This window comes from Mus pahari, chromosome 21 (genome assembly GCF_900095145.1).
Source record: "Mus pahari chromosome 21, PAHARI_EIJ_v1.1, whole genome shotgun sequence".
Classification (NCBI taxonomy): Eukaryota; Metazoa; Chordata; class Mammalia; order Rodentia; family Muridae; genus Mus; species Mus pahari.
This window is the reverse complement of record NC_034610.1, coordinates 36,735,856-36,763,054: the sequence shown is the minus strand read 5'-3', so window position 1 is coordinate 36,763,054 and position 27,199 is coordinate 36,735,856. Positions and strand designations below refer to the sequence as shown.

General features: G+C 41.9%; 1 protein-coding gene across 7 annotated transcripts in view; it reads left to right on the top strand.

Annotated features, from left to right (window-relative positions):
* The window catches only part of Utrn (utrophin), a 494,125-nt gene that overhangs the window by 163,755 nt on the left and 303,171 nt on the right, over positions 1-27,199 (top strand). For all 7 annotated transcript variants that reach the window (XM_021221246.2, XM_029532896.1, XM_029532895.1 and 4 more), the window contains 9 exons: positions 847-992; positions 2,215-2,427; positions 12,879-12,992; positions 13,856-14,011; positions 18,385-18,555; positions 20,224-20,403; positions 22,489-22,623; positions 24,631-24,780; positions 26,555-26,716. In XM_021221246.2, the coding sequence (XP_021076905.1) occupies positions 847-992; positions 2,215-2,427; positions 12,879-12,992; positions 13,856-14,011; positions 18,385-18,555; positions 20,224-20,403; positions 22,489-22,623; positions 24,631-24,780; positions 26,555-26,716 (1,427 nt within the window). The remainder of the gene's footprint in view (positions 1-846; positions 993-2,214; positions 2,428-12,878; positions 12,993-13,855; positions 14,012-18,384; positions 18,556-20,223; positions 20,404-22,488; positions 22,624-24,630; positions 24,781-26,554; positions 26,717-27,199) is intronic.

The following is a 27,199-nucleotide window of genomic DNA, read 5'->3' as shown; positions in this document are numbered from 1 at the left end:
GTGCTGTGTGCACTCCGTGCTGTGACTGTAACCTCCACCACGTTCGCTCCTGCACAGTATGTGCAGGCATCAGGAAGGAATGCATGTTAGACAAAGGCGCCATGGTACTTTTTTTCCCTTGACTGTGCATTTGGACTTCATGCATTTCACTCATGGAAATCTGTTAACTTAGTGCCACGTTAAAAAGCAGAGAAGACGTCTTTCCCGGCTGACCCCCCTGCAAACCAAGCTTTCCCTTAGGACAAGGATCAGGAGTGGGCAGTTGAACTGCTGCGGCTAATTGGTCTCACCTCTCGGTGCCTCCCGTTTCAACTGACTTCCTCTTCGGTACAAATGCTGATTGTCTGGGATTTGTAAAGAGACACAGAGGGATACTCTGTGCTAGCTGGCTGTTGCCAGTCACCCCTGTTCCTTACGGTCTTAGGGTTCCCATGTAGTTCGTGTACACTTGTGGGGTTTCAGGAAGGCTGGTGGCAGGGTCTTCGCTTCCGTTTATTCTTTGGGTATCATTTGGGGGAGGGGAGGTCGTGTGAGACAAAACGAATGTTGTCCTTCAAGCTTCCTAGAGACATTTCAGCATGATCAAATGAAGAAGGATGCTAGTGAGTTAATAGTTCAAACACCAGCCTCTGGAGGAATGAAGCCACCCACCGTCTGTCTGTCTGAAATGCCAGAGGCATGGCCGGTCTTGTTAAGCAACAGGGAGCCTTTTCTGTTGTAACCAGGGGATCTGATTGATTATCTATTGGAGTCTCCTTATTATATACAGAAGATTAATGGTTCAGACGATAACAGTAGGGAAGTCCTAGCGCTGTTTTCCCTAAGCAAGCTTGTTTCAATCGTCAGAGCTGAAGAGCCAGCCTGAACCCGCGTATTTGGACACACTGGATACCCTGAAAAAAGTGCTAAGCGAGTCAGAAAAAGCAGCCCAGGCCTCCCTGAATGCCCTGAACGATCCCGCAGCAGTGGGGCAGGCCCTGCAGGAGAAAAAGGTAAGCTGTCCATGGGAGCATTCACCATTTCTGAGAGTTCGTGTTATGCATTTGAAGTGGTTTTTCAGTGATTTAAAAAAAAAAAAATGGCCATTTTTGATGAAGTCTTTTAAGATTGTTAAATCTTTGTTACAAAAATAGCAGAGTAAATATAATTTATTTTATTTTTTGATTGTTATTTATTAGTAGTATTGTGGAGGTGGGTATGTGCTGAGACCTGGGGACGACTGTGGCAACTTGGTTTTCTCTTCCACTGTGAATTCCAGGGAGAGCGTTCACTCAGTCTTAAGTCTTGTGTGGCTGCCATCTTCATCTGTGGAGTCAAATAATTTATTTGAGGTCCATAAAAGATGTGTTATGAAGTGCTACTGGGAAACATGTACTTTTTAAATCATTTCCATAAAATTCTAAACCTGTTCCTAATCTGCTAGATCTATCTCCTAAAATGATGTGAGGTGTATTAGGTGAACTGATGTCTTTCTTTCTTTTTCTTTTCTTTTCTTTTCTTTTTTTCTTTTCTTTTCTTTTTTCTTTTCTTTTCTTTTCTTTTCTTTTCTTTCTTTCTTTTTGTTTTTTTGTTTTGTTGGTTTGTTTGTTTGTTTTGAGAACTAGCTTTACTCTGTAGTGCAGGCTGGCCGAGAACTGAGTGCAGTCCTCCTGCCTCAGCCTCCCACATGCTGGGAGCCACTTGCATTATGTTGACTAAATCACTCTCCTGTTTACAGTGGCCTGAAGGCTCTATGCCCGTGTTTCTCCACCTTCCTAACACTGTGACCCTTTACACAGTTCCTCATGACGTGGTGACCTCCAACCATAGCATTATTTTCAATGCTACCTCATAACTCCATATGAATCATAATGTAAACCTTCGACATGCAGAATATATGACATGCGGAATATATATATGCAGGCCCTGTGAAAGGGTTGTTAGACCCCCAAAGGAGTATTGCCCCTCAGATTAAGAAACACTGTTCTATACTACGGTACCTGATAGAAAAGACCAACTCCCGACCTTGGACTCTTGTTCTACACTGTGTGTGCTGTTACAGGGTTTTAATGTACAGAATCCATGATGCCACACCTACTTATGAAAAGAAAGCTTTGAGTTGTCTTAGTATGACCTTTTTTATTTTTAAGTAAGATACCTTCAGATGTTACTACATCTGTGCTAATTCATACGTACATTGTTGTGGATGGTTTTAATCTCTTGACACTTTCGTAGGCCCTTGATGAAACCCTTGAGAATCAAAAACCTACGTTGCACAAGCTTTCAGAAGAAACAAAGACTTTGGAGAAAACTATGCTTCCTGATGTGGGGAAAATGTATAAACAAGAATTCGATGATGTCCAAGGCAGATGGAATAAAGTGAAGACCAAGGTTTCCAGAGATTTACACTTGCTTGAGGAAATTATCCCCAGACTCCGAGATTTTGAGGTAAATCGAGAGGCCAATAGGAGTTCAGGCTTGTTCCAGGGCACACAGCGGTAATCACGTAAGACTGGAATGTCTGCTTTGCACACAGCGGTAATCACGTAAGACTGGAATATCTGCTTTCTCAGCTCTTTGCGTTCTCCCTTGTTCCACGTTTGTTATATGCTGAAGTTGGGATTTCTATGTCGCTTATCAAAGATATTTTATTGGGCTGGGAAGCTCATGCGTTTCTTTTGCCTTGTAGAGAGATGGCTTCTTGGTAGAGGTGTACAAGACCTTGTTGAGGATGTAGCTTAATAGTGGTTAAGACAGACTTTCAGCTGGGGATCTACATGACCTATGAACCAGGGTTCAAAGTACAGGGTGACTAGTTAGAGTGGAACAAGTTAACCTAGTTGGGGGCAGAGAATGGAGGCGGGGACACAGGGGCAGGCTCTCACATGTCCTAGGCTGGCCTTAAGCCAAGCTCTACAGTCATGGATGACCTTGAACTTCTGACCCTTCTGTCACCTCAAGTGATGAGAGTGCAGGTGTGTGCCACTGTGCCTGCCTTTTAAACCTGTGGCAGGGGGTTAACCTCGGGGTCTCCTCATGCTAAGTAGGCACTCTGCCACACAGCTTCAAGTGTTCCTACTACAAGTGAGAAGCTTTTACAACCTTCTGCTGCACTCACAGAACATACATATTACAATGGTAGGAATGAGAATTATTCTTGTCTGTGATTGCAACATTTTTTGATGATGGTCACATTGCTTATCAATGATTCTCAACCAGCAGTCGTTTTTGATTTTCCCCTCACCCTAAGATGTGTGTTAGTCTAAAGTCATCTTTGGTTGTCATTATCATGGTGTAGGGGTGTGATAGAGCAGTGACAACAGAGGCATAGTAGCCAGGGATGCAGCTAGCTGTTTTGTGGCACCCAGGTTGGCCTTCATAGAGGCAGAACTGTTTAGTCCCAAATGTCAGAGTTCCAGGTTGACCCATGCATGCTGTGTGAACTGATTTTATATTTTCAAATTTAGATCAGTTTAAACTGTGTGAACTGATTTTGTATTTTCAAATTTGAATTTAGTTAGGGGAATTCATGAGTGACTCCTGAAAAGTTTATTTTCGGGTGGGATAGATGTATGTGTTCTAGCTGCTTTTGTGACGCTGTGATAAAATATGCTGACCAAATCATCTTGGGGAGGGAAGCGTTTACACTTCATGATCACAGCCTGTTGCTATGGGGAGTCCATGAAGGAACTGAAGTAGAAACCATGGAGGAACTTGCTGCTTGCTGGCTTGCTCTCAGACCTATGCTTGTCTGTCTTTTTTATACAGTCCTACATGTCTGGGTCCTCTCCCGTCTAAGTCAGTTAGTTAACAGTCAAGACTGTTCGCCACAGACGGGCCCACAGGCCAATTTGATCTGGGCAGTCCCTCAGTTGAGACTCATTGACTCTTGGCTGTGACAAGTTGACATTTTAAAATTAAATAGGGTACTGGTGTGCCAGTATTTGAATATGGAATTTCAAGAGAGTAAAAAAAAAAAAAATCCTTCTAAAATCAAAAGAGAGTCCTGGGCTTAGCATAATCCAGTTTTACATTGTACTTCATTGTTATTACTAATATTGGAATTATAAGCACCTTTAGTGGCATACACACACACACACACACACACACACACACACACACACATACATCCATGAAATACATGGATTTCTATTCAAGTATTTGCTATTACAGGAGCAGACTTTAACATCTTGTTATTTTCTGTTTTTCTTTGATGGGTCATCAGCAAGGTTGCTGATAGTATTTTTATTTATTTATTTATTTTGTAATTGTGTAACTTCATGCGTGTAACACACGTATGACTTTATTGCTAAAGGCCACTCTTGCTCTCTTGTTTCAAACGAATTGCTTGTTAATTCACTGCTCAGAATCCATGGGGGAAAACTTCGAAGTTTCTTCAGAAAGTGACAAGATAATTGTAGTAAACACTCACTTACAGGATAACCTTTCTTTTTTTTCCCAATGTCCCGATGCATGTTTTAGTTTTTAATCTCCATTCTTTAAAGCTGTGAGCACAGCAGGTGTTAGATTCACTGCCAATTTCTGGAGTTTCTTTAGGATAAGGTAGTGGAACGGTTTGCTAAAGTTAATTAAATCAATTAGTTTATTATTTGAGACCAGGCATCATTATGTAGATGAACTCCCTATGTAGATTGGGCTGGTTTCTAACAAACAGAGATCCACCTACTTCTGCTTCCAAAGTGCTGGGATTCAAGGTGTGCGGGTACCTACGGAGCCTGGGAAAAATCAAAAAGTGCTGATTTTAAAATGCGTTTTTAATCCTATATGTGATACATGAAGACTGCTATTGTGCAGGTACTGAATAATATAGAAGTACTCACTGCCAACAGTATTCTTAGTCCCAATTCTGTGTTCTGTCCTGACGGGCTTGTATTCACAGTGAATCTTTGCAGCATTTCGATGTACACACAGTCCACACATACTACTAATTCGAATCTGTTTTTTGTTTGTTTGTTTGTTTGTTTGTTTCTGTACTATAGAACACACTACAGTAGATCCTGATGAGGGATTGTTAGGATCAAAGGAAATTCCATTTCCCCAGATTCCAAAAGGCAGAAGGGACTCCACTGGCTATCTGTGGTATCTGTTAGCATACCAAAGCACAGGCAGGCCTTTGGGCTTCCTCAGCATCAGAAGCACCAGCTACACATTTCAAAGTCCATGCTAGCATCTTGGCATCTCCTACTTCCTTTCTTACTATAAACTCCCTCTATCTCAGAAGCTTCCTTTCCCCCAACCACACATTCCGTTTATTTATTTATTTAAATTAATTATTTTATCTATTTACATCCTAAATGTTCCCCCCTCCCAGAGTTCTTACCCCCATCCCCCTTCCCCTTCTTGTCTAAGAGGGTGCCTCCCACCCCTGCAGACCCCCTTCCCTGGGGCATCAAGTCTCTGCAGGATCAGGTGCACCCTCTCCCACTGAGGCCAGACAAGTCCGTCCTCTGCTACATAAGTGCCACAGGCCTGGACCAGCCTGTGCATGCTCTTTGGTTGGTGGCTCAGTCTCTAGGAGCTCCCTGGGGTTCAGGTTGACATGGTCTTCCTGTGGGGTTGCCATCCCCCACATTCTCTTTATAACCCGACCATTTCAGCTATGCTTATTCTTTTGCCCACTCCCTGTCTTCTTCTCTGTCATCTTCGTCCTGTCTTGACCCCCCACCCCCACCTCCTCCCCCTCGTGCTTCTGTGTTGACCCCCCCACCCCCTCGTGCTTCTGTGTTGACCTACCCTCCACCCCCCTTGTGCTTCTGTTTCTCTCATGGCCATGTCCAGTCTGCAGGCCACATTTAGTCAACTACTGTCTCTCTCTGCTCTGGACTCTTTCAGATGCTTCTGGCTTCTCTCTCTCTCTCGCTCTCTCTCTCTCTCTCTCTCTCTCTCTCTCTCTCATCTCTTAAACACCATTCCCTTATGCATACTAAGAAGCAGTCATGTCAGTTTATATGTGTGGTGCTGAAGTCTGGGAGGAGCACAATTGCCCCCCCCCCCTTCCAAACCAAGCTGCTGATTTGGCTCTGGTAAGATATGGATCATTTATTTCTGCTGGCTTCTGCCTCCCACCATATTCAACTCAGAATTCCAGATTCTACCTCCTGGGCTGCTTCTTTTCTCCACCTGCTTCCTTCCCCACACGCCCTCTGGCTCCCTCCTGGAGATTATTGGAATCCTCCCTCTGACAAGAGTTCCTGTTTGTGACCCTTTCCCCTCCTTTTCTAATCTTTCCCTCCTCAGCCTCAGAGAGATGCCATTCTGCCTCGCTGCAAATGGCCTCAATCCAACTCAGTTAATGGCCAAAGATGGCGCATTAGATTTCCAGATTCTCACAGACCGTAGCAACTTCTCCCACTTCACGAACAAATGATTCCCCAAACGTCTTCTCTAAACTCCCTGTGCTCTATATAAACCTTCCCTTAACCATCCGAGGAGTGGTCACATCATCAGTTTATACAGATATTTCAATAGCTAATAGAGTGCAAGCTTAGAAAGTGACTCCTCCTGCTCAGGACGACGTCTTCCAAGAGTATATAGCACCTTTAGAAGCCGAGTTAATCCTGGTGGTCCTCTTTGCTTATCTTCCTCCCTCTATCCTGGTGGTACTCTTTGCTTATCTTCCTCCCTCTATCCTGGTGGTCCTCTTTGCTTATCTTCCTCCCTCTTGCCCTGGGATATTTGCAAGAAGAGTCCCCATGTTTGTAGCTGTGGTCCTAGTTGCCTCTTAGTTTCTTGGCATTTGTTGACATTTCCGTTGTCTTTAGCTAATTCCTTTTGTACAGGCTAAGGTTAGACTAGCCCACTATGCGCTCCCACAGTGCTAGGTACAAACATGGGCTTAAAATCTATTCTGTGCTTTGTTTCACAATCCATCACCTCCCTTCCTGGCAGCAAGACATTTGAAAAACATGAAATAGCCATTTTTTTTTTCCTTATTGATTTCTCTTATGAATCATGAGTACAAAATAAAATCCAAATAGGCCCCCTTTTCTCTGATCCTTTTTCTCTCTCACACCCGGTAGTAATATCTTCCGTTATTATGGAGTGTGATATATTTTGTATCATTTCCTTTCCCCTACTCAAGATCCTACAGTGTGGGCATACCTGGAACATTACCAACATGTCTGCAAGTGCTCACTAAACCTAGTTCTGCTTCTTGGCTCTGCCCTCCGCTTTCTAACAGTTCCAACTTCCGATTCCCAGCAGTTACCTTGCAAATTCATCTTCCCACTGAAGCAAGGAATGGTCTGGTTATCATCATCAGAGTAAAATGGTCACACTTTATCACACATTTCCCTGCCCCTTCTTCTTCTAGCTTGTCCATTGTCCCCACTGTGAGTGGTAGCATCAGGTTGGGAGAGAATCATGGGTCCCAAAGGACAACCCTGGACTGTATTGCCTTCCTGTGGACATGACACACCTACTTGTTGATATATCAATTTCCCTTGGCTGATTTTTTTTTTTATTAAAATGTGTACAATAGGTTTTTTTTTTTAAGCTTTATTTATTTATTTTTATTTATTGTCTATGAGTGCTCAAATGCCATTACAGATGGCTGTGAGGCACCATGTGGTTGCTGGGAGAACAGCTGAGGATGCTCCTAACCACTGAGCCACCTCTTCAGCCCCACCCCCTAGCCCCACCCTGGCTGATTCTCTAAGAACAGACATCCTGGCCTGACAGCAGTCTTGCTGGGCACCAAAGCACAGCCTGAACCTTCCTCACCTTTTTGCGCTCTCATCCACACCCTGGGGAGTTTTATCCACTTAGAACTCTGTGTTTCTCCTCCCCTCCCAGGGTGTGAGCTCTGTGAAGACAGAACTCCGTGGGGGTGCCCAGCAAGTAAGAGCTGGTGAGTGGCAGTGCTCTGAATGAGTCACTCCGTAGGTGTGTCAGGTGCCCTTCCCCTCCTCTAGTGGGCAGCCTAAAACCCATTTATCCTCAAAGGTGACACAGCCCTGTGCTCCCTTCTCTTCCTTCAGTTGCTCAAAGTCAAGGACACTCACCAAACCAAGGTGTTCTGCCCCAGGATGCTGAAGAGACATGTGGGGGACCGTGCCATCGAAGACACGGGGTTTGAAATTATTTTGGAATTATGGTAGGGTCAAGAGAAGGAAGAATAAAATAAGTGTTTAGCTAATTTAACCTTTCTAGAGAGTACAAGCCTGATATAGTAATTAAAGTATTACCCCTTCCCCCATCATTTTCACTCATTGCAGGGGACAATGGCCATCCCACACCTTGGATTTAGGGACACAGGTTTAGATGTGTTGATGTGGTGGCAGTGCTATTCTTTGTCTTCCTCCCTGTGACAGAACACCGTTTTTATATAACAGCCTTTTGCGTAGGCTTTTGGAATCCGTTGAAACCCCAGGTCGTGTCTGCTACGGGCTCCAGAATGTGGCCAAACGGTGTAGAATAGGAAGCTCTTTACTTCAAATTGCTACGCTGATTCTATTTTCAAGGCTGGTTTTTTGTCCCCGTCCCAGGCAGAAATGAACAGCTTAAGGATCCACATACATTCCAGCCGATGGGGGAGCAGGAAGGGAAAAATGCCAGCTATGTGGCTGTAGTCCAGTGTGAGGGGCTGCAGTGCACCCTCGACTCTCAGGCTCTCCTGTCCGGAGCTTCCGAGCTCTCAAATGCTTTCTATCTCCAGCTCAGGATGCGGGCAGGGTAAGGTGCAATGCGATTGATTGTTTCACTGACCCTACATTTCCTCTCTGGGATCTGCCCCAGGGTGTTGCCCACTCAAGAAGTTTTCTAGAGGGATGGTCAATGCTTTTAAAACTTTTCACCATTCCAAAGGAGAATCTGTGGTATTTTAAGGTCTTCTAAATAACCATGTTATTAGCAATTTCATCGTACTTGAATATTTATGAGTAAAAATGAGAATGAGAAATGATTACTGTCTTAGACGAGGACCGATTAATTTTCTTTTGTAGACATTTTTATTAGAAATTTACTGGCAATGGTGTGTGTGTGTGTCAGAGAGACTGAGATGGGTAGACAGGGACAGACCGACAGGCAGACAGACAGACACAGACACACACACAGACACACATACAGACACACACACACACACACACACACACACACAGAGACACACAAACATACACACAGAGAGAAAAGATGTATGTGCTTATGAGAATATGTGTGGAGGCCAAAGGCCAGATCATTGTCTTTGCACTGTGTTTTAAAACAAGGTCTCCGGGACCTGGGGTTCCCAGGTTAGGCAACTCTGACTGGCCAGTGAACCCCAGGAGCCTCCCTGTTTCCCAGGGATCGTACCTTTGCCAGTATGTGGGTTCTGCAGGTCACAGTCTCAGGTCCCCATGCAGTTTACTGTCTGAGCCACCTCCCGAGCTCCTCCTGGGAACTTTAAACCAGTTTATTTAGAAGAAGAGAAGTTCTTTAAAGAACTGTGTGCGTACATGTGAGTGTATTCTTGTGTTTGTTCAGCAAGTTGGATAGAGACAAAGAAGCCATTTTGTTTGTTGTTGTAGATTGTAGAATCCTAAGTGCTTTAAAGATTATTTATTTATTTTATGATATGAGTACACTGTAGCTGTCTTCAGACACATCAGAAGAGGACATCAGATCCCATTACAGATGATTGTGAGCCACCATGTGATTGCTGGGAATTGAACTCAGGACCTCTGGAAAAGCAGTCAGTGCTCTTAACCACTGAGCCATCTCTCCAGTCCCCCTAAGCTCTTTGGTGGTGTGATTTTGTAAATGACTAGAGAGCCTGTATTGTTCTTGTGAATTCTTTCATGTTCTCTGGGATTTAGCTGAGGAACTAAAGTGAGAGCCAGACTTAGATTATAAGTTTTGGTGACTGCATAGGAGATCCATGAAACAAGGCTAACCTGTAAGCCCCGTGTCCAGGGACAGATGGAGAAATGCTGGAGACAGATGTTCAATATAAGAGAACAAGCCACATGTTCTGACTTCCCTTAACAAATTTGTTCAACTCGACTGCACCTGATGCGTTTGATCATTCGTAGGTAGCCAGGAGGGACCCTGGCAGGAAGTGCACCAGGATGTATCCTTACCTCTGATTGGATCTGGTGAGAAATATGCGGCCTTATACGTTTGCTTGGAAAGTTGTGGAGAAATGTGGCTCCATGTCCTCTGCTCCCCTGAATGGACCTGACCAGAGTCCTTCATCCTGGCCAGTATTTCTTTAAAGCTTGCTTGGAATTAGGTTCAAAACTGTTCTTAGTCTTGTACCGTGCGTTAACCCTGACTTCAGATGAGCTGGCTTGTGGTATCAACCGGCAGTTTCTGCTACGGGAACATGAGAAGATTTTTCCTCCCAGGGAAAAATAGATAGTCTGGGGCGTGTGAAAGAGGAGTGTGAGCTGAGTCTCTGTACTCTCTGCAGGCTGGTGGCAGCTAGTCTTCATTAGTGACCCTTGCTACGTAGTGTGCCTACAGGGTGGTGCGTCTAGTAAATGTGCCCCTGCAAGGCATTTTTAAAGTTTGGACTGGTTCCCATTTCCTTGACCTTTCTTCTGCTGAGCTCTCTGACTGTGTCCATCTTTGACTATGCCCATCAGATAAAGCATGGTTGAGTTCTTTCAGCTGGCCATTTCCCAGGGACTTTAAAACAGTTATAGGACTGAAAAAAAAATGTTAATGCTGACAGCAATTAAAAAACAAAAACAAAAACAAACAAAACAAACAAAAAACCAAGTACCTGACTTTTAGCAAACACAGCTTCACTCTGGCATTCCTGGGCATCTCTTGACAGGATCTAAGTTCTAGGATTTGGAAGTATCAGCTCTCTAGCAAGGTCCCTGTTTATAATGTGATGAGTTAAAGCTGTCTATTTTAGTCAGAGCTGACTGTGGCTGTTAGCCCTCTTGGGGTATGAGGCACCTCTATGTGTTAATGAAAAATCTTAACTGTGAAACTACTTTTCTCTTTCAAAATTAGCTTCGATGGATTTCCTAGTACTGCAGAAATACTATGTTCTTTAGGAGTTTAGAATGGAGATTAACCATGCAACGGAAGCCGGGCGGTGGTGGCGCACACCTTTAATCCCAGCACTTGGGAGGCAGAGGCAGGCGGATTTCTGAGTTTGAGGCCAGCCTGGTCTACAGAGTGAGTTCCAGGACATCCAGGGCTACACAGAGAAACCCTGTCTCGAAAAACAAAAACAAAAAACAAAACAAACAATGCAATGGGGGTAAACGGGCAATTTCAAAAGGCATGCTTCATGAAACAAGTTTTTATTTTTAGTGATTTATTTTTAAATCTTAAGTGCCTATCTGTGAACTTGCACATCTATACTTGTAACATGGGCATGCAGTACATATGGAGGCCAGAAGAGGGCGCTGGACTTTTTTCTGGAGCTGGAATTCAAGACAGTTGTGAGTTGTCTTGGGGGTGCTGAGGACAGAACCCTGCTTCTCTGTAAGAGCAATGGGTGCTCCTATCTGCTGGGCTATCCAAGCCGACCCAAACCACGTACCCAATAGAAAATTGTGTTCCTCTGTCCACTTTCCAAGTAGAGGAAAGTTAGGAGGAGAGGCTGGATGGGAGAGTGGAAATGTTAAAAGTTTTAATTTATTCTGTTGGCTTGTTGCTGGCCTGTTTTTTAAATTGCTATTGTCGGCATAATAAAACAAAATTTGGTATTTATAATGATCAAGTTCTATAGCACAACTATCCATCTGTTAGGCAATGTTTGGTAGGGGAAGCTTATTTTGAGGTAATTATTGAGAATACTGGGGTTTTAGTGAGTCTTTATGTTGCTCCTGATATATTTAAGAACAAACAAGTTAACCCAAAAGAATCATGGGACAACTTCACGATAAGAAAAATCTAAAGTGGTTTTAGGTAGTATTTTATAGGTGTAGCCTATTTTATAGGTGTAACTTGCCATAGGTGTATGGCAAGCTCTGTCTTTACGGTTCATTCCAGCTTCATAAGAATAATAATAGTTGGTTTTGTTTGGTATATTTTTTTGTTGTTTCCAGAGTATGTGGATCAGAATGGTTTGTGCATTACCTGGCTATATTGCCCTGTTAATGTCACAAAAGAAGGAATATTTAGCCTTCACAGGACTAGGGAGACACATGGTGGTCACTTTTGAATTGACCATTCAGGTTTATTTCTATTTCTAGGAGTGATCAAGAAAGAACTGAAGGGGACTCGGGGGGAACACTAGGGGAATTAGCAAGGCAGACTAACCCATGAAAGAGTAGGGGGCTTCGGGGAAGATGGCTACCGCTTTAGTATTGAAGTTTAAGTGTGGCTGCAGTTGACTTCTATACAGCTATCCCTTTGCAATCTCCTCTCTAAAGCCTACTTTCTAGAAAACGTTTGCCTTCTCTTTGTACTTATTAACTCTGAGTGGTTAAAAGAACTGAAATATACCAGACAGTGGCTAGTTCTGTTTTCAAAGAAGGAGGTGTTGCATGGACGATTGGAGAGTGCTGTGTCACGTTCCTTCATGATGCTGTGTGCTCACTCCTAGTTCCAGTAACTTCCGAGAAAAAATTGCTCTAAGTTAGTTGAAAGCAAAATTTTTTTTTGTATTGACTATGTCTAGAGTAGCATTTTTCCTGTAATTTGAATCTTAGTCCTAAATATTGCTTGCATTTAAGTAAAATAGTTTATTCCAGAGTGGCTTGAGACTTGTGGAACGATCACCAAAGTGCCATTTTTTTTTTGGAAATGTTTACTTGAGGATAAACTGAAGACTTATTTTTCCAAGTTGGGAGACTTCAAAGAGGAAATGAAATAAATGAAAATGATGTTACCGAGTTTTGAGAAGTTGCTTTTTTCTTTGGTCCCGGTAGATCTTGAGACGTCCCGGGTTGTATGTCACCGAGTAATATCCCCCTCTGTCATTGTGTTCGATTTAGGCTGACTCAGAAGTCATCGAGAAGTGGATGAATGGCGTCAGAGACTTCCTCAGGAAAGAACAGGCTGCCCAAGGAGACGCTCCTGCTCTGCAGAGTCAGCTTGAGCAATGTGCTGTGAGTGCCGCCGCTCCGGCAACCCTACCGGAATAAATACCATTCTCTTCTCGCTCTCTGTCACTTGCCGTTATTAAAATTGTAAGAATAGGGCTTCTGAAGTCTAGATAAAGAGTCTTTTATTGTAAAGCTTTTCTTCTGGCTTCGCAGCTAAGAAAGGACAGACAGATTGCTCATATTGTACTGTCGTCTGTGGCTATAGGTTTGGTGATGAGAACAAGAGTGAATTTATTTCTTGGGAAGCTGTTTTCTTCTGTTAAGATGATGATCTCAATGTAATGATTACCACAAGCATGCTGCTGCCATTGTACCACACAATGAGCCTTTCTGAGTAGCATATCTAGCAAATGAAATATGCTAGCAACACAATTTATACTTGAGAATCATCAGGTCTCTCTAGAGCAGTGGTTCTCAGCTTTCCTAATGCTGTGACCTTTAGTGCAGTTCCTCATGGTGTGGCGCACACCAACCATAAAGTCATTCTCGTTGCTACTTCAGAACTGTAATTCTGCTACTGTTATGAATCATAATGTAAATATCTGGTATGCAGGCTGTCTGATATGTGACCCCCCCCCCCAAAGGGATTCTACCTACAGGTTGAGAACTGCTACTCTAAATTAATTAAAAGTCATACTTCCCACTGAGATTCAGGTAATTCTAATTTAATTTTTAGCAAGCGACTGTATTAAATGCCAAATTAATGAAATGAGTTTCTTGAAGTGAGTCATCTCTTAAGCAGCTGAGAATCCTGACTCTCAGGCATTATGTCCTTGAAAGATTTGCAGGATCCAGGTAGATAGGTGTGATTCTGAAGTCCACTGACATGGGAGTAGACTTAACATGGGCTTGTCTCCTGCATTCAGGCGTTTGCTAATGAAATGGAGACAGTCGAGTCATCCCTGAACAACATGAGGGAAGTAGAGACTAGCCTTCAGAGGTGTCCGGTCACTGGAGTCAAGACATGGGTACAGGCAAGACTCGTGGATTACCAGTCCCAACTGGAGAGATTCAGCAAAGAGGTGAGCTTTGCACCTTCTTTAGGAAGGAGAATCACTGTCACTGGCTTCTCTCGACCACGAAAACAAAACCAAAAAAATAGTGCGCCACAATTTTTACACAAAGCATAGAACACACTTAAGCACACAAGCACAGACATATGCATACATGGATATATGTATACATATACATACATATACACACATACATATAGCATGTGTATGTGTGATATACATACATACAAACAATATTCTCATTGTTTTAAGATAGATATTATATATTAAAGACATATTATATATAAAGATACATATATCTTATATACAAAATATATATTATATATAAATATTTACTTATTTATATATTACTTATACATATAATATATATAAAGATATAAAATATATAAAGACATGTAATGTATATAAAAGATGTATATTAATATTAATAAATAATATATTAAATATCTTAATATATTTTATGAATGATATATTTATTATTTTAGTATATTGTATAAATTATATATACACACACATACATACATATATATATATATGTGTGTGTGTGTGTGTGTGTGTGTGTGTGTGTGTGTGTGTATGTTAAAATTAAGAAAGAGTACTGCTTGCTCAGTGAGACTCAGGACTGACCTATTCTTTCTGTTTTCCACTGAGTTGCACACGTTCATTTATGGCACTTGCCTTGCCTTGGGGACATTTCAGTGTGGTATTCACTGATTATAGCTATTAATCTTTTAAGCAGCAGATATTTATTAATTAGCCACAGTGTAGTATTTTCTTCATGAGTGTCTGCTGCCAGGCTTCTTTGTGTGCTCTGGGACACAGAAATGACCAGGGGAAAGTTTTCCCTTGAGGTGTTTGCATTCCTATGAGGCAGGTGAACTGTCAGGGAGGGGCAGCCAGGAATGAAGAGAAGGTAGAGTTCTTTACAATAGTTTGGCCAGGGAGTCACTTACATTGGGATATTGCAGAGATCTGAGAGTCGATGACTCTTGACTGGAGAGACCGTGTTTGTGGTCAGGAGAGAGACCACGTGTGAGCTGTATCTTTTGGGAACAGAGACAGGGCTTGGGTGGAGGACAATGTAAGATGGAGAAGGGATGGCTCTGAGTGGCTCTAGAGATTGGCAAATGGTGTGTATGTGAGTTCTGTGTGGATTGTGGTGCCCTCTGAGAGATAAGAACCCAGGAGAGGCTTCCCAGGGGCAGGTAGATTGTTCTGGAAGGACGGAGTGGAGTTAACTCTGTGCATGCCAACACTGCTTTTTATTTTTACTCTTTTTAAAATTTTAGCTTTTAAAACTCTTAGTGCCCTTGGGGCATGGGAACCCGAAGATAGTAAGAGATGTGAATAAAGCCAGGGGCATATGCGTCAGGTTATCTGAATTAAAAGTCAAGCTTTCACTTTAACCTGGTAGAAGCTTTCGATGACCCGAGAAAAGTGCATCCCCTGGAGAGGTGGGGAAGGAAGTGACAGTGGACAGTGGGGGAGGGAATGAGAAGTAATCCTATGGTGGCATGATTGAATGTTTTGTTCTTGTTTTAGCCCAACATCTTCATTTTGAACATATTTTAATGAGGAGAAAGTTATAATAATGCTACAGAGAAACACCCATAGACCTATTCCAAGATTTATCAGTAGCTAGTCTTGCATTTTATTTTCGGTTTATCTCTGAAAATGTGCTTCAGACAGGAATTTGAAATTGTTGTCATAGAATATAGGCATTTGTCAAGATGCCATGATCAAACTCAAGAAAATGTTTTTTTTTTGTAATATCACTGAATACACTAGCCAAGTTTGTATTTCTGTGTCTCCTTTATAATCTGATAGTGTAAGTAGCTGGGGATTTTGTCTAAGAAAATAAAGGACATGCTTCCTCAGTGATACTGAGGAATAAGCAACCATGGAGCATCCATCCGTCTACTTATCCCCCGTCTCCCTGTATCCATGCATTTAACCATCTGTCCTTCATCCTCCATCATCTTCATCCATCCATTGTCTACCATTACCATCTCCTATCTGTCATATCCATCCATCCATCTCACTTTCATCTGTTCACCCACTTGCTCATAACAATATAAAATCTATGGTACAGAAAGTATTTAGATCATTTCTAGACAATTTATATCACTCACTAGTAAAATTTAAAAAGTTGTAGTGATATATATATATAATTGTACTTAGGAAAAATAGGTCTATTTGGGGCTGGGGAGAAAGGTTAGCAGTTTAGATCTCTTCAGCTCTTGCTGAAGACCCAGGTTCCATTTCCCTCACCCACATGGCAACATACAACAGTCTGTAACTCCAGTTCCAGATGATCTTGATATGCCCTCTTCTGGCCTTTGTGGGTACTTTGCAAAATATACCTACACACAAAATTAAAAAAAGTAAACAAAGGCCATGTCAAACTAAAATGCAAAGAAATGTGTCTCATGTATGCTAACATGACAGAATTTAATACTGTCCTAAAATTCCAAGTGTCTAGTTATGATTTTGTGGATTTTATTTTCAACTTTTCTATGGATCCACTAAAATGATAATATTTATTGTTGTTCAGGAAATGTAAACCAAGAACCTTCTGGAAGTGGGCCCAAGAGTCTACATTTATGTGGCTACATTGCATTTTACACCCACCCCCCTACTCCCCTGCCCCCCCCCCCCATGTCATAGTTTTAGCAAGAACTGCCTGAGTGCAAGTGCTGAGCATGGGAGAGCACTGTGTGCTGTTGTGGCTTCTCCTAGAAGAGACACACCCTAGCTTGCAGGGTGGGCATGGAAAGAAAAAGATCCTTGTCTATTTTTAGGCCTGTACTCCTGTTTGGAGGGAGGGAACAGGAAAGCCACTAACTGTTCCTTAACCCACATTCCTGTGAGCCCATCCTGTTCCTGTCTTGGCCTCTGGTTTCTGTCAGCTCTGGCCTCCACTCAGACATGTAATTTGAGCAGGCTACTGGACGTGTCGGGGGAAAGTTGGACGATTCCTGTGTGACACGATCATCTCTTTCAGCTGAAGTGAGTTTGTGGTTAGGTGAGGAACTCTGAAAATATTTCCAGACTCCTCTGAAGTACTTCACAAAGTTACTGAGCCAGATTCAGACAGATAGCAATTTTCAAATATATTTTTTAGTTTCTTCTTCTTCTTCTTCTTCTTCTTCTTCTTCTTCTTCTTCTTCTTCTTCTTCTTCTTCTTCTTCTTCTTCTTCTTCTTCTTCTTCNCTTCTTCTTCTTCTTCTTCTTCTTCTTCTTCTTCTTCTTCTTCTTCTTCTTCTTCTTCTTCTTCTTCTTCTTCTTCTTCTTCTTCTTCTTCTTCTTCTCTCCTCCTCCTCCTCCTCCTCCTCCTTCTTCTTTTAAACAACACTTTACTTTATGTGCCTTGGTGTTTTGTATGTCTATGTGTGTAGATTTTCTTGAACTGGGGTTACAGATACAGAGGAGCTGTGAGCCATCATGTGGGTCCTGGGAATTGAACCTGCATCCTCTGGAAGAGCAGCAAGTGCTCTTAACCATTGAGCCATCTCTCCAATGTCTATCTTCTACTTTCTGTTTGTTTGTTTGTTTTTAAGATGTATGTATGTGCGTACACTGTCGCTGTACAGATGGTTGTGAGCCACCATGTGGTTGCTGGGATTTGAACTCAGGTCCCTTGGAAGAGCAGTCAGTGCTCTTAACCACTGAGCCATCTCTCCAGTCCTATCTTCTACTTTCTAACCAACATTTTATAGGGTAATGTCTTATGGACATCTTTTATAATAGTTCTTTTTCATCCTCAGTTTTTTTCCCTTATTTTTATGAACATTTTTGAGTACAGGTCTTACTCTGTAGAGCAGGCTAGCCCTGGATTCACAGAGATCCATCTGCTTCTGCCTCCCAAGGGCTGGCATTATAAGAATGTGTGACTGTGCCCAGCTCCAGGCTCAGTTTAGAATGTGAGGATGCCATGGGAATTCTGCTTCCTGTTTTATTTTTATATAATAGACAGTGTTATAATTACTTGATGTATATACCTTTATCGCTTTAGGTGAATTTCCTTAATGTGGAATTAAAAGGTCAGAAACCACGTTAGTTTCTACTGCCCACCGTTCACAGTGTTGGGAGTACAGTACAGTCTGCCAGGGAGAAAAAATACCAGCTGTGAACCCTATTTTCAGGGTTATAGTAGATATCTTCTAGTTAGGTTCACATCTAAAATGCTGTATAGAAATCATTATATTTTCATCCTTTCTTACATTACACAGCACCAGCACAGGATGCTTAAAAAGTTTTACCTGAATGTTAAAACATAAGACTGGAAATGTCTTGCAGTGCCTTTAAATATTAAAGGGTAGAACTTGGCATTAACTGTATTAAAATTTACGTACTGAGTGGAATTGGCATTTCCTTCCTAGATTGCTATTCAGAAAAGCAGGTTGTCGGCTAGTCAGGAAAAAGCCCTGAACTTGAAAAAGGATTTGGCTGAGATGCAGGAGTGGATGGCGCAGGCTGAAGAGGACTACCTGGAGAGGGACTTCGAGTACAAATCTCCGGAAGAGCTCGAGAGTGCGGTGGAGGAAATGAAGGTGAGGCCTTCCTTCTGACTGCCCTCGTCACCCCCCGTCACCCCGATTAGCCTGTCGGTCCCTCACCTCTCACACTGCACATCACCATATGAACAAGTCTGCTCTCAGGAGGAGTGAGTGAAGAGCAGCTGTGGTGATCTTAGGTGGGAAAGAGGCTGATGCCAGTCCACCGGTTCAAGTCCACCCTGGAGTAGATCGATGCTGGGAAGTCCCTGTGGATAGTCCTGGAGGTTTTTGTCTCAAAAGAAGGGTTATGAGGGGAAACTGACTTTTCTTTTATTATTGTAATAAACACATATAATATAAATTGTTACCACTTTTACGCAGGTTCATGGTGTATATTTCATGGCATTAATTCTAGTCACGGTACTGTGTGACTTCTGTCACTGTTTCCAGGAAGGGTAATTTTTGGTAAGGCGCGAAGGAGGCTTGGAGGTTATTCTAGTTCTAATGGGTTTGATTCTACTCATTCCTGGGGACCCAGGGAGCCCCAGAATGTCCTTGGAGCAGGAGGCAAAGGCTATATTCCAGTCAGTATTGGGAGCACATGGGAACCCCAGAACATCCCCGGAGTTGGTTAACTCAACTAGTAGTATAACTATGGCAAACTTTTCTGTGCAGGTAGTTTTTAAAAAGATTCTATGTGACATTCATGCATGCGATCTTGAGTCAGTACATATGAAAAGAGACTTATTTAATCTGTGTCAGGGGATCAAAATATATATAATTCTCAGTAGCTCCTTTTGGAAAGTTTTTAAACTACTTTTAGTACTGAAAATATTTAAAAGTAGATTACTATATAAAGAATGACTACCTCATTTATCACTCACACTGTTGGAGCTGTAGTTTTGGTGCTGATTTTAAAAGCCATTGTAGTTGACAGTGAAGAAAAATGAGATTAAGATCCCCGATTGGGCAACACTCTATTTATTTTTATTCTTTAAAACAGCCATTAGGAATTTAAAAGCCACTACACTTAATTACTTTTTCCCTCACCCTGGGAGAGCTGAAATCCATTAAGCAATAAAGCAAGCTAAAGGGGGAAGTTAAAGACGACTGCAGGTAGGTTTTCCTGCATGTGAGATTGAGCACCTTGGACACAGATAGAAAGCCAGGAAGCAGCTATTTCTGGATCAGGTTGTCCAGAGGAACTTCTTCATCTTCATTATTGGAAGGATGGAGGGACCCATGTTCTAGGAGAAAAACGTTTTTACGAGGATTTGTGGGACATTTTAATAGATGCCCCTGCCACAGTGCCCTGCCATTTTGGGGGTGTGTGTGTTTATTTATTTCAATTTAATGTGTGCAGACCTCCAGTGGTCATTTAAAATGAGTTCATTTAGATTCCTACCCTGGGCCCAGAATTTGAAAATAATATCTTGTCAGTAGACACTATTTAGGATAACTTGCCTCTAAACTCTGGGGGGTATTAAAAGAAACTGTTGTGAACATGGGGAATTGGAAACTAGAAGAGTGAAATTTTATTTTTAGCATTTTTCTTTAAAAAAAAAAAACCTCAAGTTACAGAATTTTTAAAATAGTGTTCTACTGAGGCATATAGAATCATTTAGTAGTTTTGGTATTGGATTAGTTCTTATTATTATAGTTTTTAAAGAAAGATATGAGTCACAGAGAACCATGTTTTAAATTACTCCTTTCTTGGGACAGAGGGCAAAAGAGGATGTGCTGCAGAAGGAGGTGAGGGTGAAAATTCTGAAGGACAGCATCAAGCTGGTGGCTGCCAAGGTGCCCTCTGGTGGCCAGGAGTTGACGTCGGAGTTCAATGAGGTGCTGGAGAGCTACCAGCTACTCTGCAATAGAATTCGAGGGAAGTGCCACACGCTGGAGGTAAGAGCTTGTTTGCCCCTGGGGTACCATCCTGAGATCCCAGCTCTGCTGTGCAATGCTCATTTCCCTGTCTCATTACAAAAAAAAAAAAAAAAGAAGAAGAAGAAGAAGAAGAAAGCAAGCAAGCAAGCTCCATTACTTTATCAAACATCGGATTATAAAAGTAATTTTTATGGATCACGTAGACAAAAAAACGAGAGAGATTTTTGTTTGTTTTGTTTTAAAAGGGGACCAAGACCTGCCTGCATTTCTCAGGAGGTTCAGTAGTGATAATCGATCCCAGCCGGTTTTGTATGCTCTCAAGTGTATTCTGGTTATAGAGGAGCCACAGAGTCCCTTTTAGTCCCCAACTTCCCAACTGTCTCAATTCAGCCTGCTCTCTTCTACCTGGCCGACTACATAGATTTTACTTTATTTTTTATTTTGAGTAGTGTCTAATGTTTTCTGGAGGGAAAAAGAACTTCAGTGTGCAGGGATTTCATTGCATTTTTAGGTAGAGAATCTCGCTGCCTATCAGACAGAAGATCTAGATTATTCTGTGGGATTATTTTTATGAGGTGCTTTCTCATCTTCATGGCTATAAAAAAGAATCTCTGGTCAAAAAGCTTTAAGAAGCGTTTTTGAGTTATTCAAATTTAAATGAAACACACCCTACAATAAGCAACTACATTCTTGTGAGTTCTGATAATGCCGAGGGAAGATTTAAACTAAGTTGACTCATTGTACTTCTTGTAAGATCTGAGCAGATTTTTCAGCCCGCCTCTTGCAAGATTAATGGAGGAGGGGGACTAGAAATCTCCTCCTTCGTTTGCTCTGATCCAAGAGTCAGCAAATTATGGTAGAGGCCTCAGGTCTAAATTGTGTAGTTTGAACTAGGGAATGGTGTCCTATGCCTTTAATCCCAGCTCTTGGAAGGGAGAAAGAAGCATCTCCAAGCCCAAAGCCAGCCTGGCCTACACCTGAGATCTGGACCAGCCAGGGCTACATAGAGAAACCCTGCCCTGAAAAAAAAAAGTACTTTTTTTTTTTTTTTTGATTTGGTTAAGAGTGATATTTCTAAAGGATTGAACATGGAGTAAACACCTGTATACCAACACTAAAGATGAAGCTATGACAAACTACGGATGTCACCCCTAAAGTCTGAAATACCTTCTCTGTACCGCTCGAGAAATACCGGCGGATCCCTGTTCTGGGGAGCAGAGCTGATGTGGGGTGTGGATGGGACTGTGCCCTAACTCGGTAGAGAAGACAGATGCGGGGGATTTTGTGCAGAGCTCTGATCTTAGCAGTCAGATAAGATCCTCTCCTGGAGCAAGGGGACAGAAGGCTCTAAATGCATGCCTTCCCTGGCTTCTCTCCTACCTCAGAACTCTGAGGAGGGAGAACGCAGGACTACCTGGCTCCTGTTTTGGTAAAAGGGGTCCACCCTCTTATGTGTCTACCCTTATTAACTTGGAAGGAAGTCCAGATGGCTACAGAGACATCTACTCCCATCAGTTCTCTAGGGATTGGAATTGGGTATGTCCTAGGGGATTTAAGTTTCTATTAAAAAATATCCTGAATGGTTTTTACCTTTGCTTTTTCTGGGGGTGTTGTTATTGTTGTTGTTAGTGGTGGTGTAGATGATGATGATGATGTTGTTGTTGTTGTTGTTGGTGGTGGTGGTACTGGGGATTGGACCTAGGGTCTTTGTCTGTCAGGCAAGTACAGGTTGTAATCACTGAGCTAAATCTCCAGCTCTTACATTTTCTTTAAAACAAACAAACAAACAAAAAATGTATTTCTCTGCTGTATTTTCCCCTATTAATTATTCAGTTTTTTTTTTTTATTTAACATTTAACCAGGTCCTTGGAATTCATTTTACTGGAAACCGAGGCAGCCTCTTTTCCATTTTTCCTTCTCCCCCCATCTTAATTGCTCCTAGTTTATTGAAAATTTAGTTTTGTCTCATTTATTTGACATTCTAGCTTCGCTGGCTTCTGGATTCCTGTATATTACTCACTGAAATGGAGTTCTTATTGATCGAAGGGATGACGTATGGTTATGGCTTCTCTTCCGTTTTAATTTTCCCTTCACATTCCTTAGGAGGTCTGGTCTTGTTGGGTGGAGCTGCTTCACTATTTGGACCTTGAGACCACGTGGTTGAACACGTTGGAGGAGCGCGTGAAGAGCACGGAGGCCCTGCCTGAGAGGGCAGAAGCTGTTCATGAAGCTCTGGAGGTTGGCACCTGATGTCTGAGCCATAGTTATTTTCACTGTGATGAGGACAGATGTGCTATCTATCTGTCTGTCTGTCTGTCTGTCTGTCTGTCTGTCTGTCTGTCTGTCTGTCTGTCTGTCTCTCTGTCTCTCTGTCATCCTGTCTGTGTCTGTATGTTTGTCTCTATCTATCTATCTATCTATCTATCTATCTATCTATCTATCTATCTATCTATCTATCTATCTATCTATCTTTCCATCTGTGCATACAATAGGATGTGTTGAGGTCAGAGCACAATTTGTAAAAGTTATTTTCCCCCTTGCAACATAGATCCCAGGGATCAAATTCAGGTCGTTAGGGTTTGTGGCAATCTCCTTTTGACCCACTGAGCCATCTCACTGGCCCCTGGGAACTCTTTATAATCAGTTTTGTAAGGCAGGAGCTACATGAGTGCGTTTTAGACACAGCGGTGGTCACTCGTAGGGTCCAGTTCATTTCACCATGCTCTGAACAAACCCTGTTTTGTTTCTTTGCACTTATGACTATGGTGCGAACCATGATTCAGGTGGCTTCTAGCTCATCATTGTCAGATGTGAAAAGTTAAAGCAGGCTGCTATGTGCATTCGTGAAGACAGGGACTCCCACTGGGGGGCTGGGAGGCAAGGCTGGACTTCAGGCTCTTGGAGCCAAGAAATATCCTGCAGGTTTCCTGGTTCTGCAGTTTCGAGCCCAGGAGTACACACAATACTGTGGTAATTACTTCAGAAATGAATTACAGTGTAACCAAAGAGGTTACATTTATACAGAAGTAGTAGGGAAATTTGGGGATCCAATGAACAGCAGAATGGGAAGTCAGAGAGATATGCGGTGGGGGTGAATGGGGCTACATTCCTGAAGATGGATGCTGTGCAGGAAGAGAACTGTCACTTCTCAAACACAGCAGAGTAGAAGATGCATGGAACATGCATGTAGTAGACAGCATGGAACCCAGTAGATGCCCATTAAATAAACAGACAACAGACACGCTTTCCTCATAGAGCGTACATATACAGTCTAGAAATCCAGGCTCCATGATAAACACTTTAATACATTTTGTGTTTCTCTCTCTTTCTTTCTCTCTCTCTCTCTCCTCCCTCCCTCCTTCCTCCCCCTCTTTCTTTCTTTCTTTCTTTCTTTCTTTCTTTCTTTCTTTCTTTCTTTCTTTCTTTCTTTCTTTCTTTCATATATATATTGTCGCTGTCTTCAGAAACACACTAGAAGAGTGCAACGGATCCCATTACAGATGGTTGTGAGCCACCATGTGGTTGCTGGGATTTGAACTCAGGACCTCTGGAAGAGCAGTCAGTACTCTTAATCACTGAGCCATCTCTCCAGCCCCTTGTATTTTTTCTTTATTATCAGCATTCCTTTTATGCATGTATACTGCAGGGCACTAAATGCAGTCAAAGGGCTCATAGTCCTAATAGCTTTGGAAATAGTTTGGAGCCTTAGTTTGTTGTTGTTGTTGTTGTTGTTTTTAATTGACTCTCGTTTGTTAAATGGAACTTGGCTTTCAGATTCCCCATTTGCAGAATGGGAGTGGTATTTCATGTATAAGGTTAGTTGGACTTGTGTCTATAAAACTGTATACATAGAAATACTTAGTGTATTTCTGTATCATGAGGTAGAAAAATGGATCTCTAATTTCACCAATGTAGTTAATAACACGAGATAATTTTTTTTGTAGAGTACAGTTTTGTATCTCACACTGAGAGTTTCTCATAAAATTAATAATTATTCAGATCATTTTATGCAATTATATCATCACATGTTCTTGAAGTGTTTTTTTTTTAAATTTTGTGAATTTGTTAATCTATAGTGGATAATTTTGCGAATTAGTTATTTCCTTAATATTTGTCATTATTTGTTTCTTAAATAGATTTCCAGAAAGTGGAATTAATATTTGGCTTAAGATGGCATTTTGCAGATCTTGATCCATTTAGACCCATTGAATGTACTATTATTATTTTTTTTCGGCCCAACTGCAGTCTCTTGAGTCTGTTTTGCGTCACCCAGCGGATAATCGCACCCAGATTCGGGAGCTTGGGCAGACTCTGATTGACGGCGGGATCCTGGATGACATAATCAGCGAGAAGCTGGAGGCTTTTAACAGCCGCTACGAAGAGCTGAGTCACTCGGTGAGAACCAGACAGGCGCAGTGTGATTAGGTAGTCACTACCACAGGCTAACTCTGAGAGCTCCCTCTCATTCGGAGCTTCCGTGCCGGTTACACCTGGTAAAGTATACATTGATCCTCTTTAGATAATGTTTTGGTGTGTTGGGAGTTAAAGTAGGCCGCCAATGTTAATGGGAGCCTCTAAGGGCTTTGAAGTAAGTATAGAAGAATAGACCTGATATTTGTAGGTCAGACACAGCTTGATTAAACAAACAAACGGCAAACAAATAACAAACATCCATGGTGGTATATGCCTTTAATCCAAAAACAGAGGCAAGAAGATCTCTGAACTTGAAGGCAAGAATAGTCTGTATATGGAGTCTTAAGCCAGGTGAAGCACACAGTAAGATACTGTTTCAACAAACCAATCCCAAGCCAAGCCAAGCCAAGCCAAAAATCAAACCAAGCCAAACTTCGTCAGATACTGGATGTAGCCCAGTGGGAAAGCGCTTGAGCAGTACACACAAGGCTCTGTGTTAAGTTCGCAGTTACCCTCTGTCTCTAACACCTCTTTGAGATTGTTTGTGAATCATGCAATTTTCTGTAAGAATAGTATTACAGTTATGTTTAAGAATAATAACGTCTATATGTATGTCCTAAGAACGAGAAGGGCCATCAGAATTTGACATTAACTGTTATGAAAGCTACATCACTTGGCTCATGTTCACATGATATCTCAACATGCATATACATATCAGTGATAAGAGAAGGGGCCTTGTTCTTTTGCAAGAAGGTTGAGTTGATCGTTAGATAGCTATACCAGATTACTAAATAACAACTGTTGAGATCTAGACTAAAAATATCATGGTGCTTAATCCAAAGATGTGTGGCAATTAGTGGTTTGACTCACATGTGCACTGTTAGAACTTGTTCTCAATTTTAGAAAAAAAAATTAGGCATTTATTTACTTGATAGACATTCTTACTATGTCCTTTTTTTTTTTTTTGGTTAGGCATTGGTGATTCTTAAAATTGCTTTATATTTCTAGTAAAATAAAAATAATTAGAAGTTACAAATTTTACTTAAAGACACTATATATATATATATATATATATATATATATATATATATATGCATAGATGTTTGTGTCCTATATGTGTCTAGCGGTCATGTTGTCCAGAAGGAGGTATCTGACCCCCTATAGCTGGGGCACAGATGTTTGTGATCCACCGTGGTGGGAATCAAACCCCCATTATCTACTAAGGCAATAGTACCCTTAGCCGCTAAGCCAGTCACCTAAAAGACACCTTTTTATTCTGTTTTATATGTCCTATGGGGGATCTTTTTGTACTTGTATTTTGTCGTAGTATACAAAATAGAAGTAAAAATGAGAGATTCAGGGGCCGGAGAGATGGCTCAGCGGATAAAAGCAGTGGATGCTCTCCCAGAAGACCTTGGTTCAATTCCTAGCACCTACATGGCAGCTCTCATCTCTTTTTAACTCCTGTCCCAGGGGATCTGACACCCTCACATAGACATGCAGGTAGTCAAATTACCAATGTACATAAAATGAAAATAAATCAATTATTTTTTTTTAAAAAATGAGAGGTTCAGCCACTGTGTCCATGAGATACTAGAAGAACATTTGCACTCTTATTATTGATGGTTATTAATTATTTATAAGAAGAGCTACAGTCTTGAACCAGTACTTTATTATAATCTGCAAGGCCAGAAGGCACATTCAGCTATTTATATTTGTGCTGAGCCGTTACAAAGGAAATGTCTCCTCTGTGCAGGCGGAGAGCAAACAGATTTCTTTGGAGAAGCAACTCCAGGTCCTCCGCGAGGCTGATCACATGCTTCAGGTGCTGAAGGAGAGCCTGGGGGAGCTGGACAAACAGCTCACCACCTACCTGACGGACAGGATCGATGCCTTCCAACTGCCACAGGAAGCTCAGGTACTGCTGCAAAGCTGAGAGTCTTTGCACTCTGAGAAAGCAGCTGTATGTAGCCCAATCCTCAGCTGCCAGAGCCAGGAGAAGAAGCAAGCACCCTGTATGGAACAGCCTTTGGGTGGGGCTGTTCCTGGTCCTTGTGTGAGAACTTGACACGTTTCCTCCTTACTATTTTATGCATGTGAGTGTCTTACTTACATGTGCATATGGGCACTGTGTTCATGCCTACTGCCTGTAGATGCCAGAAGACAGCAGTGAGGCCTCTGGAACTGGTGTTAGACTGTTGTAAACCACCCTAGATCCTTTGGAAGAGCAGCTGGTGCTCTTAACAGCTGAGCCATCTCTCCAGCTCCTTTCACACTGTTGAGTTGATATGTTAGAAAATAGATTTCTTCCTTCCTTCCTTCCTTCCTTCCTTCCTTCCTTCCTTCCTTCCTTCCTTCCTTTCTTTCTTTCTTTCTTTCTTTCTTTCTTTCTTTCTTTCTT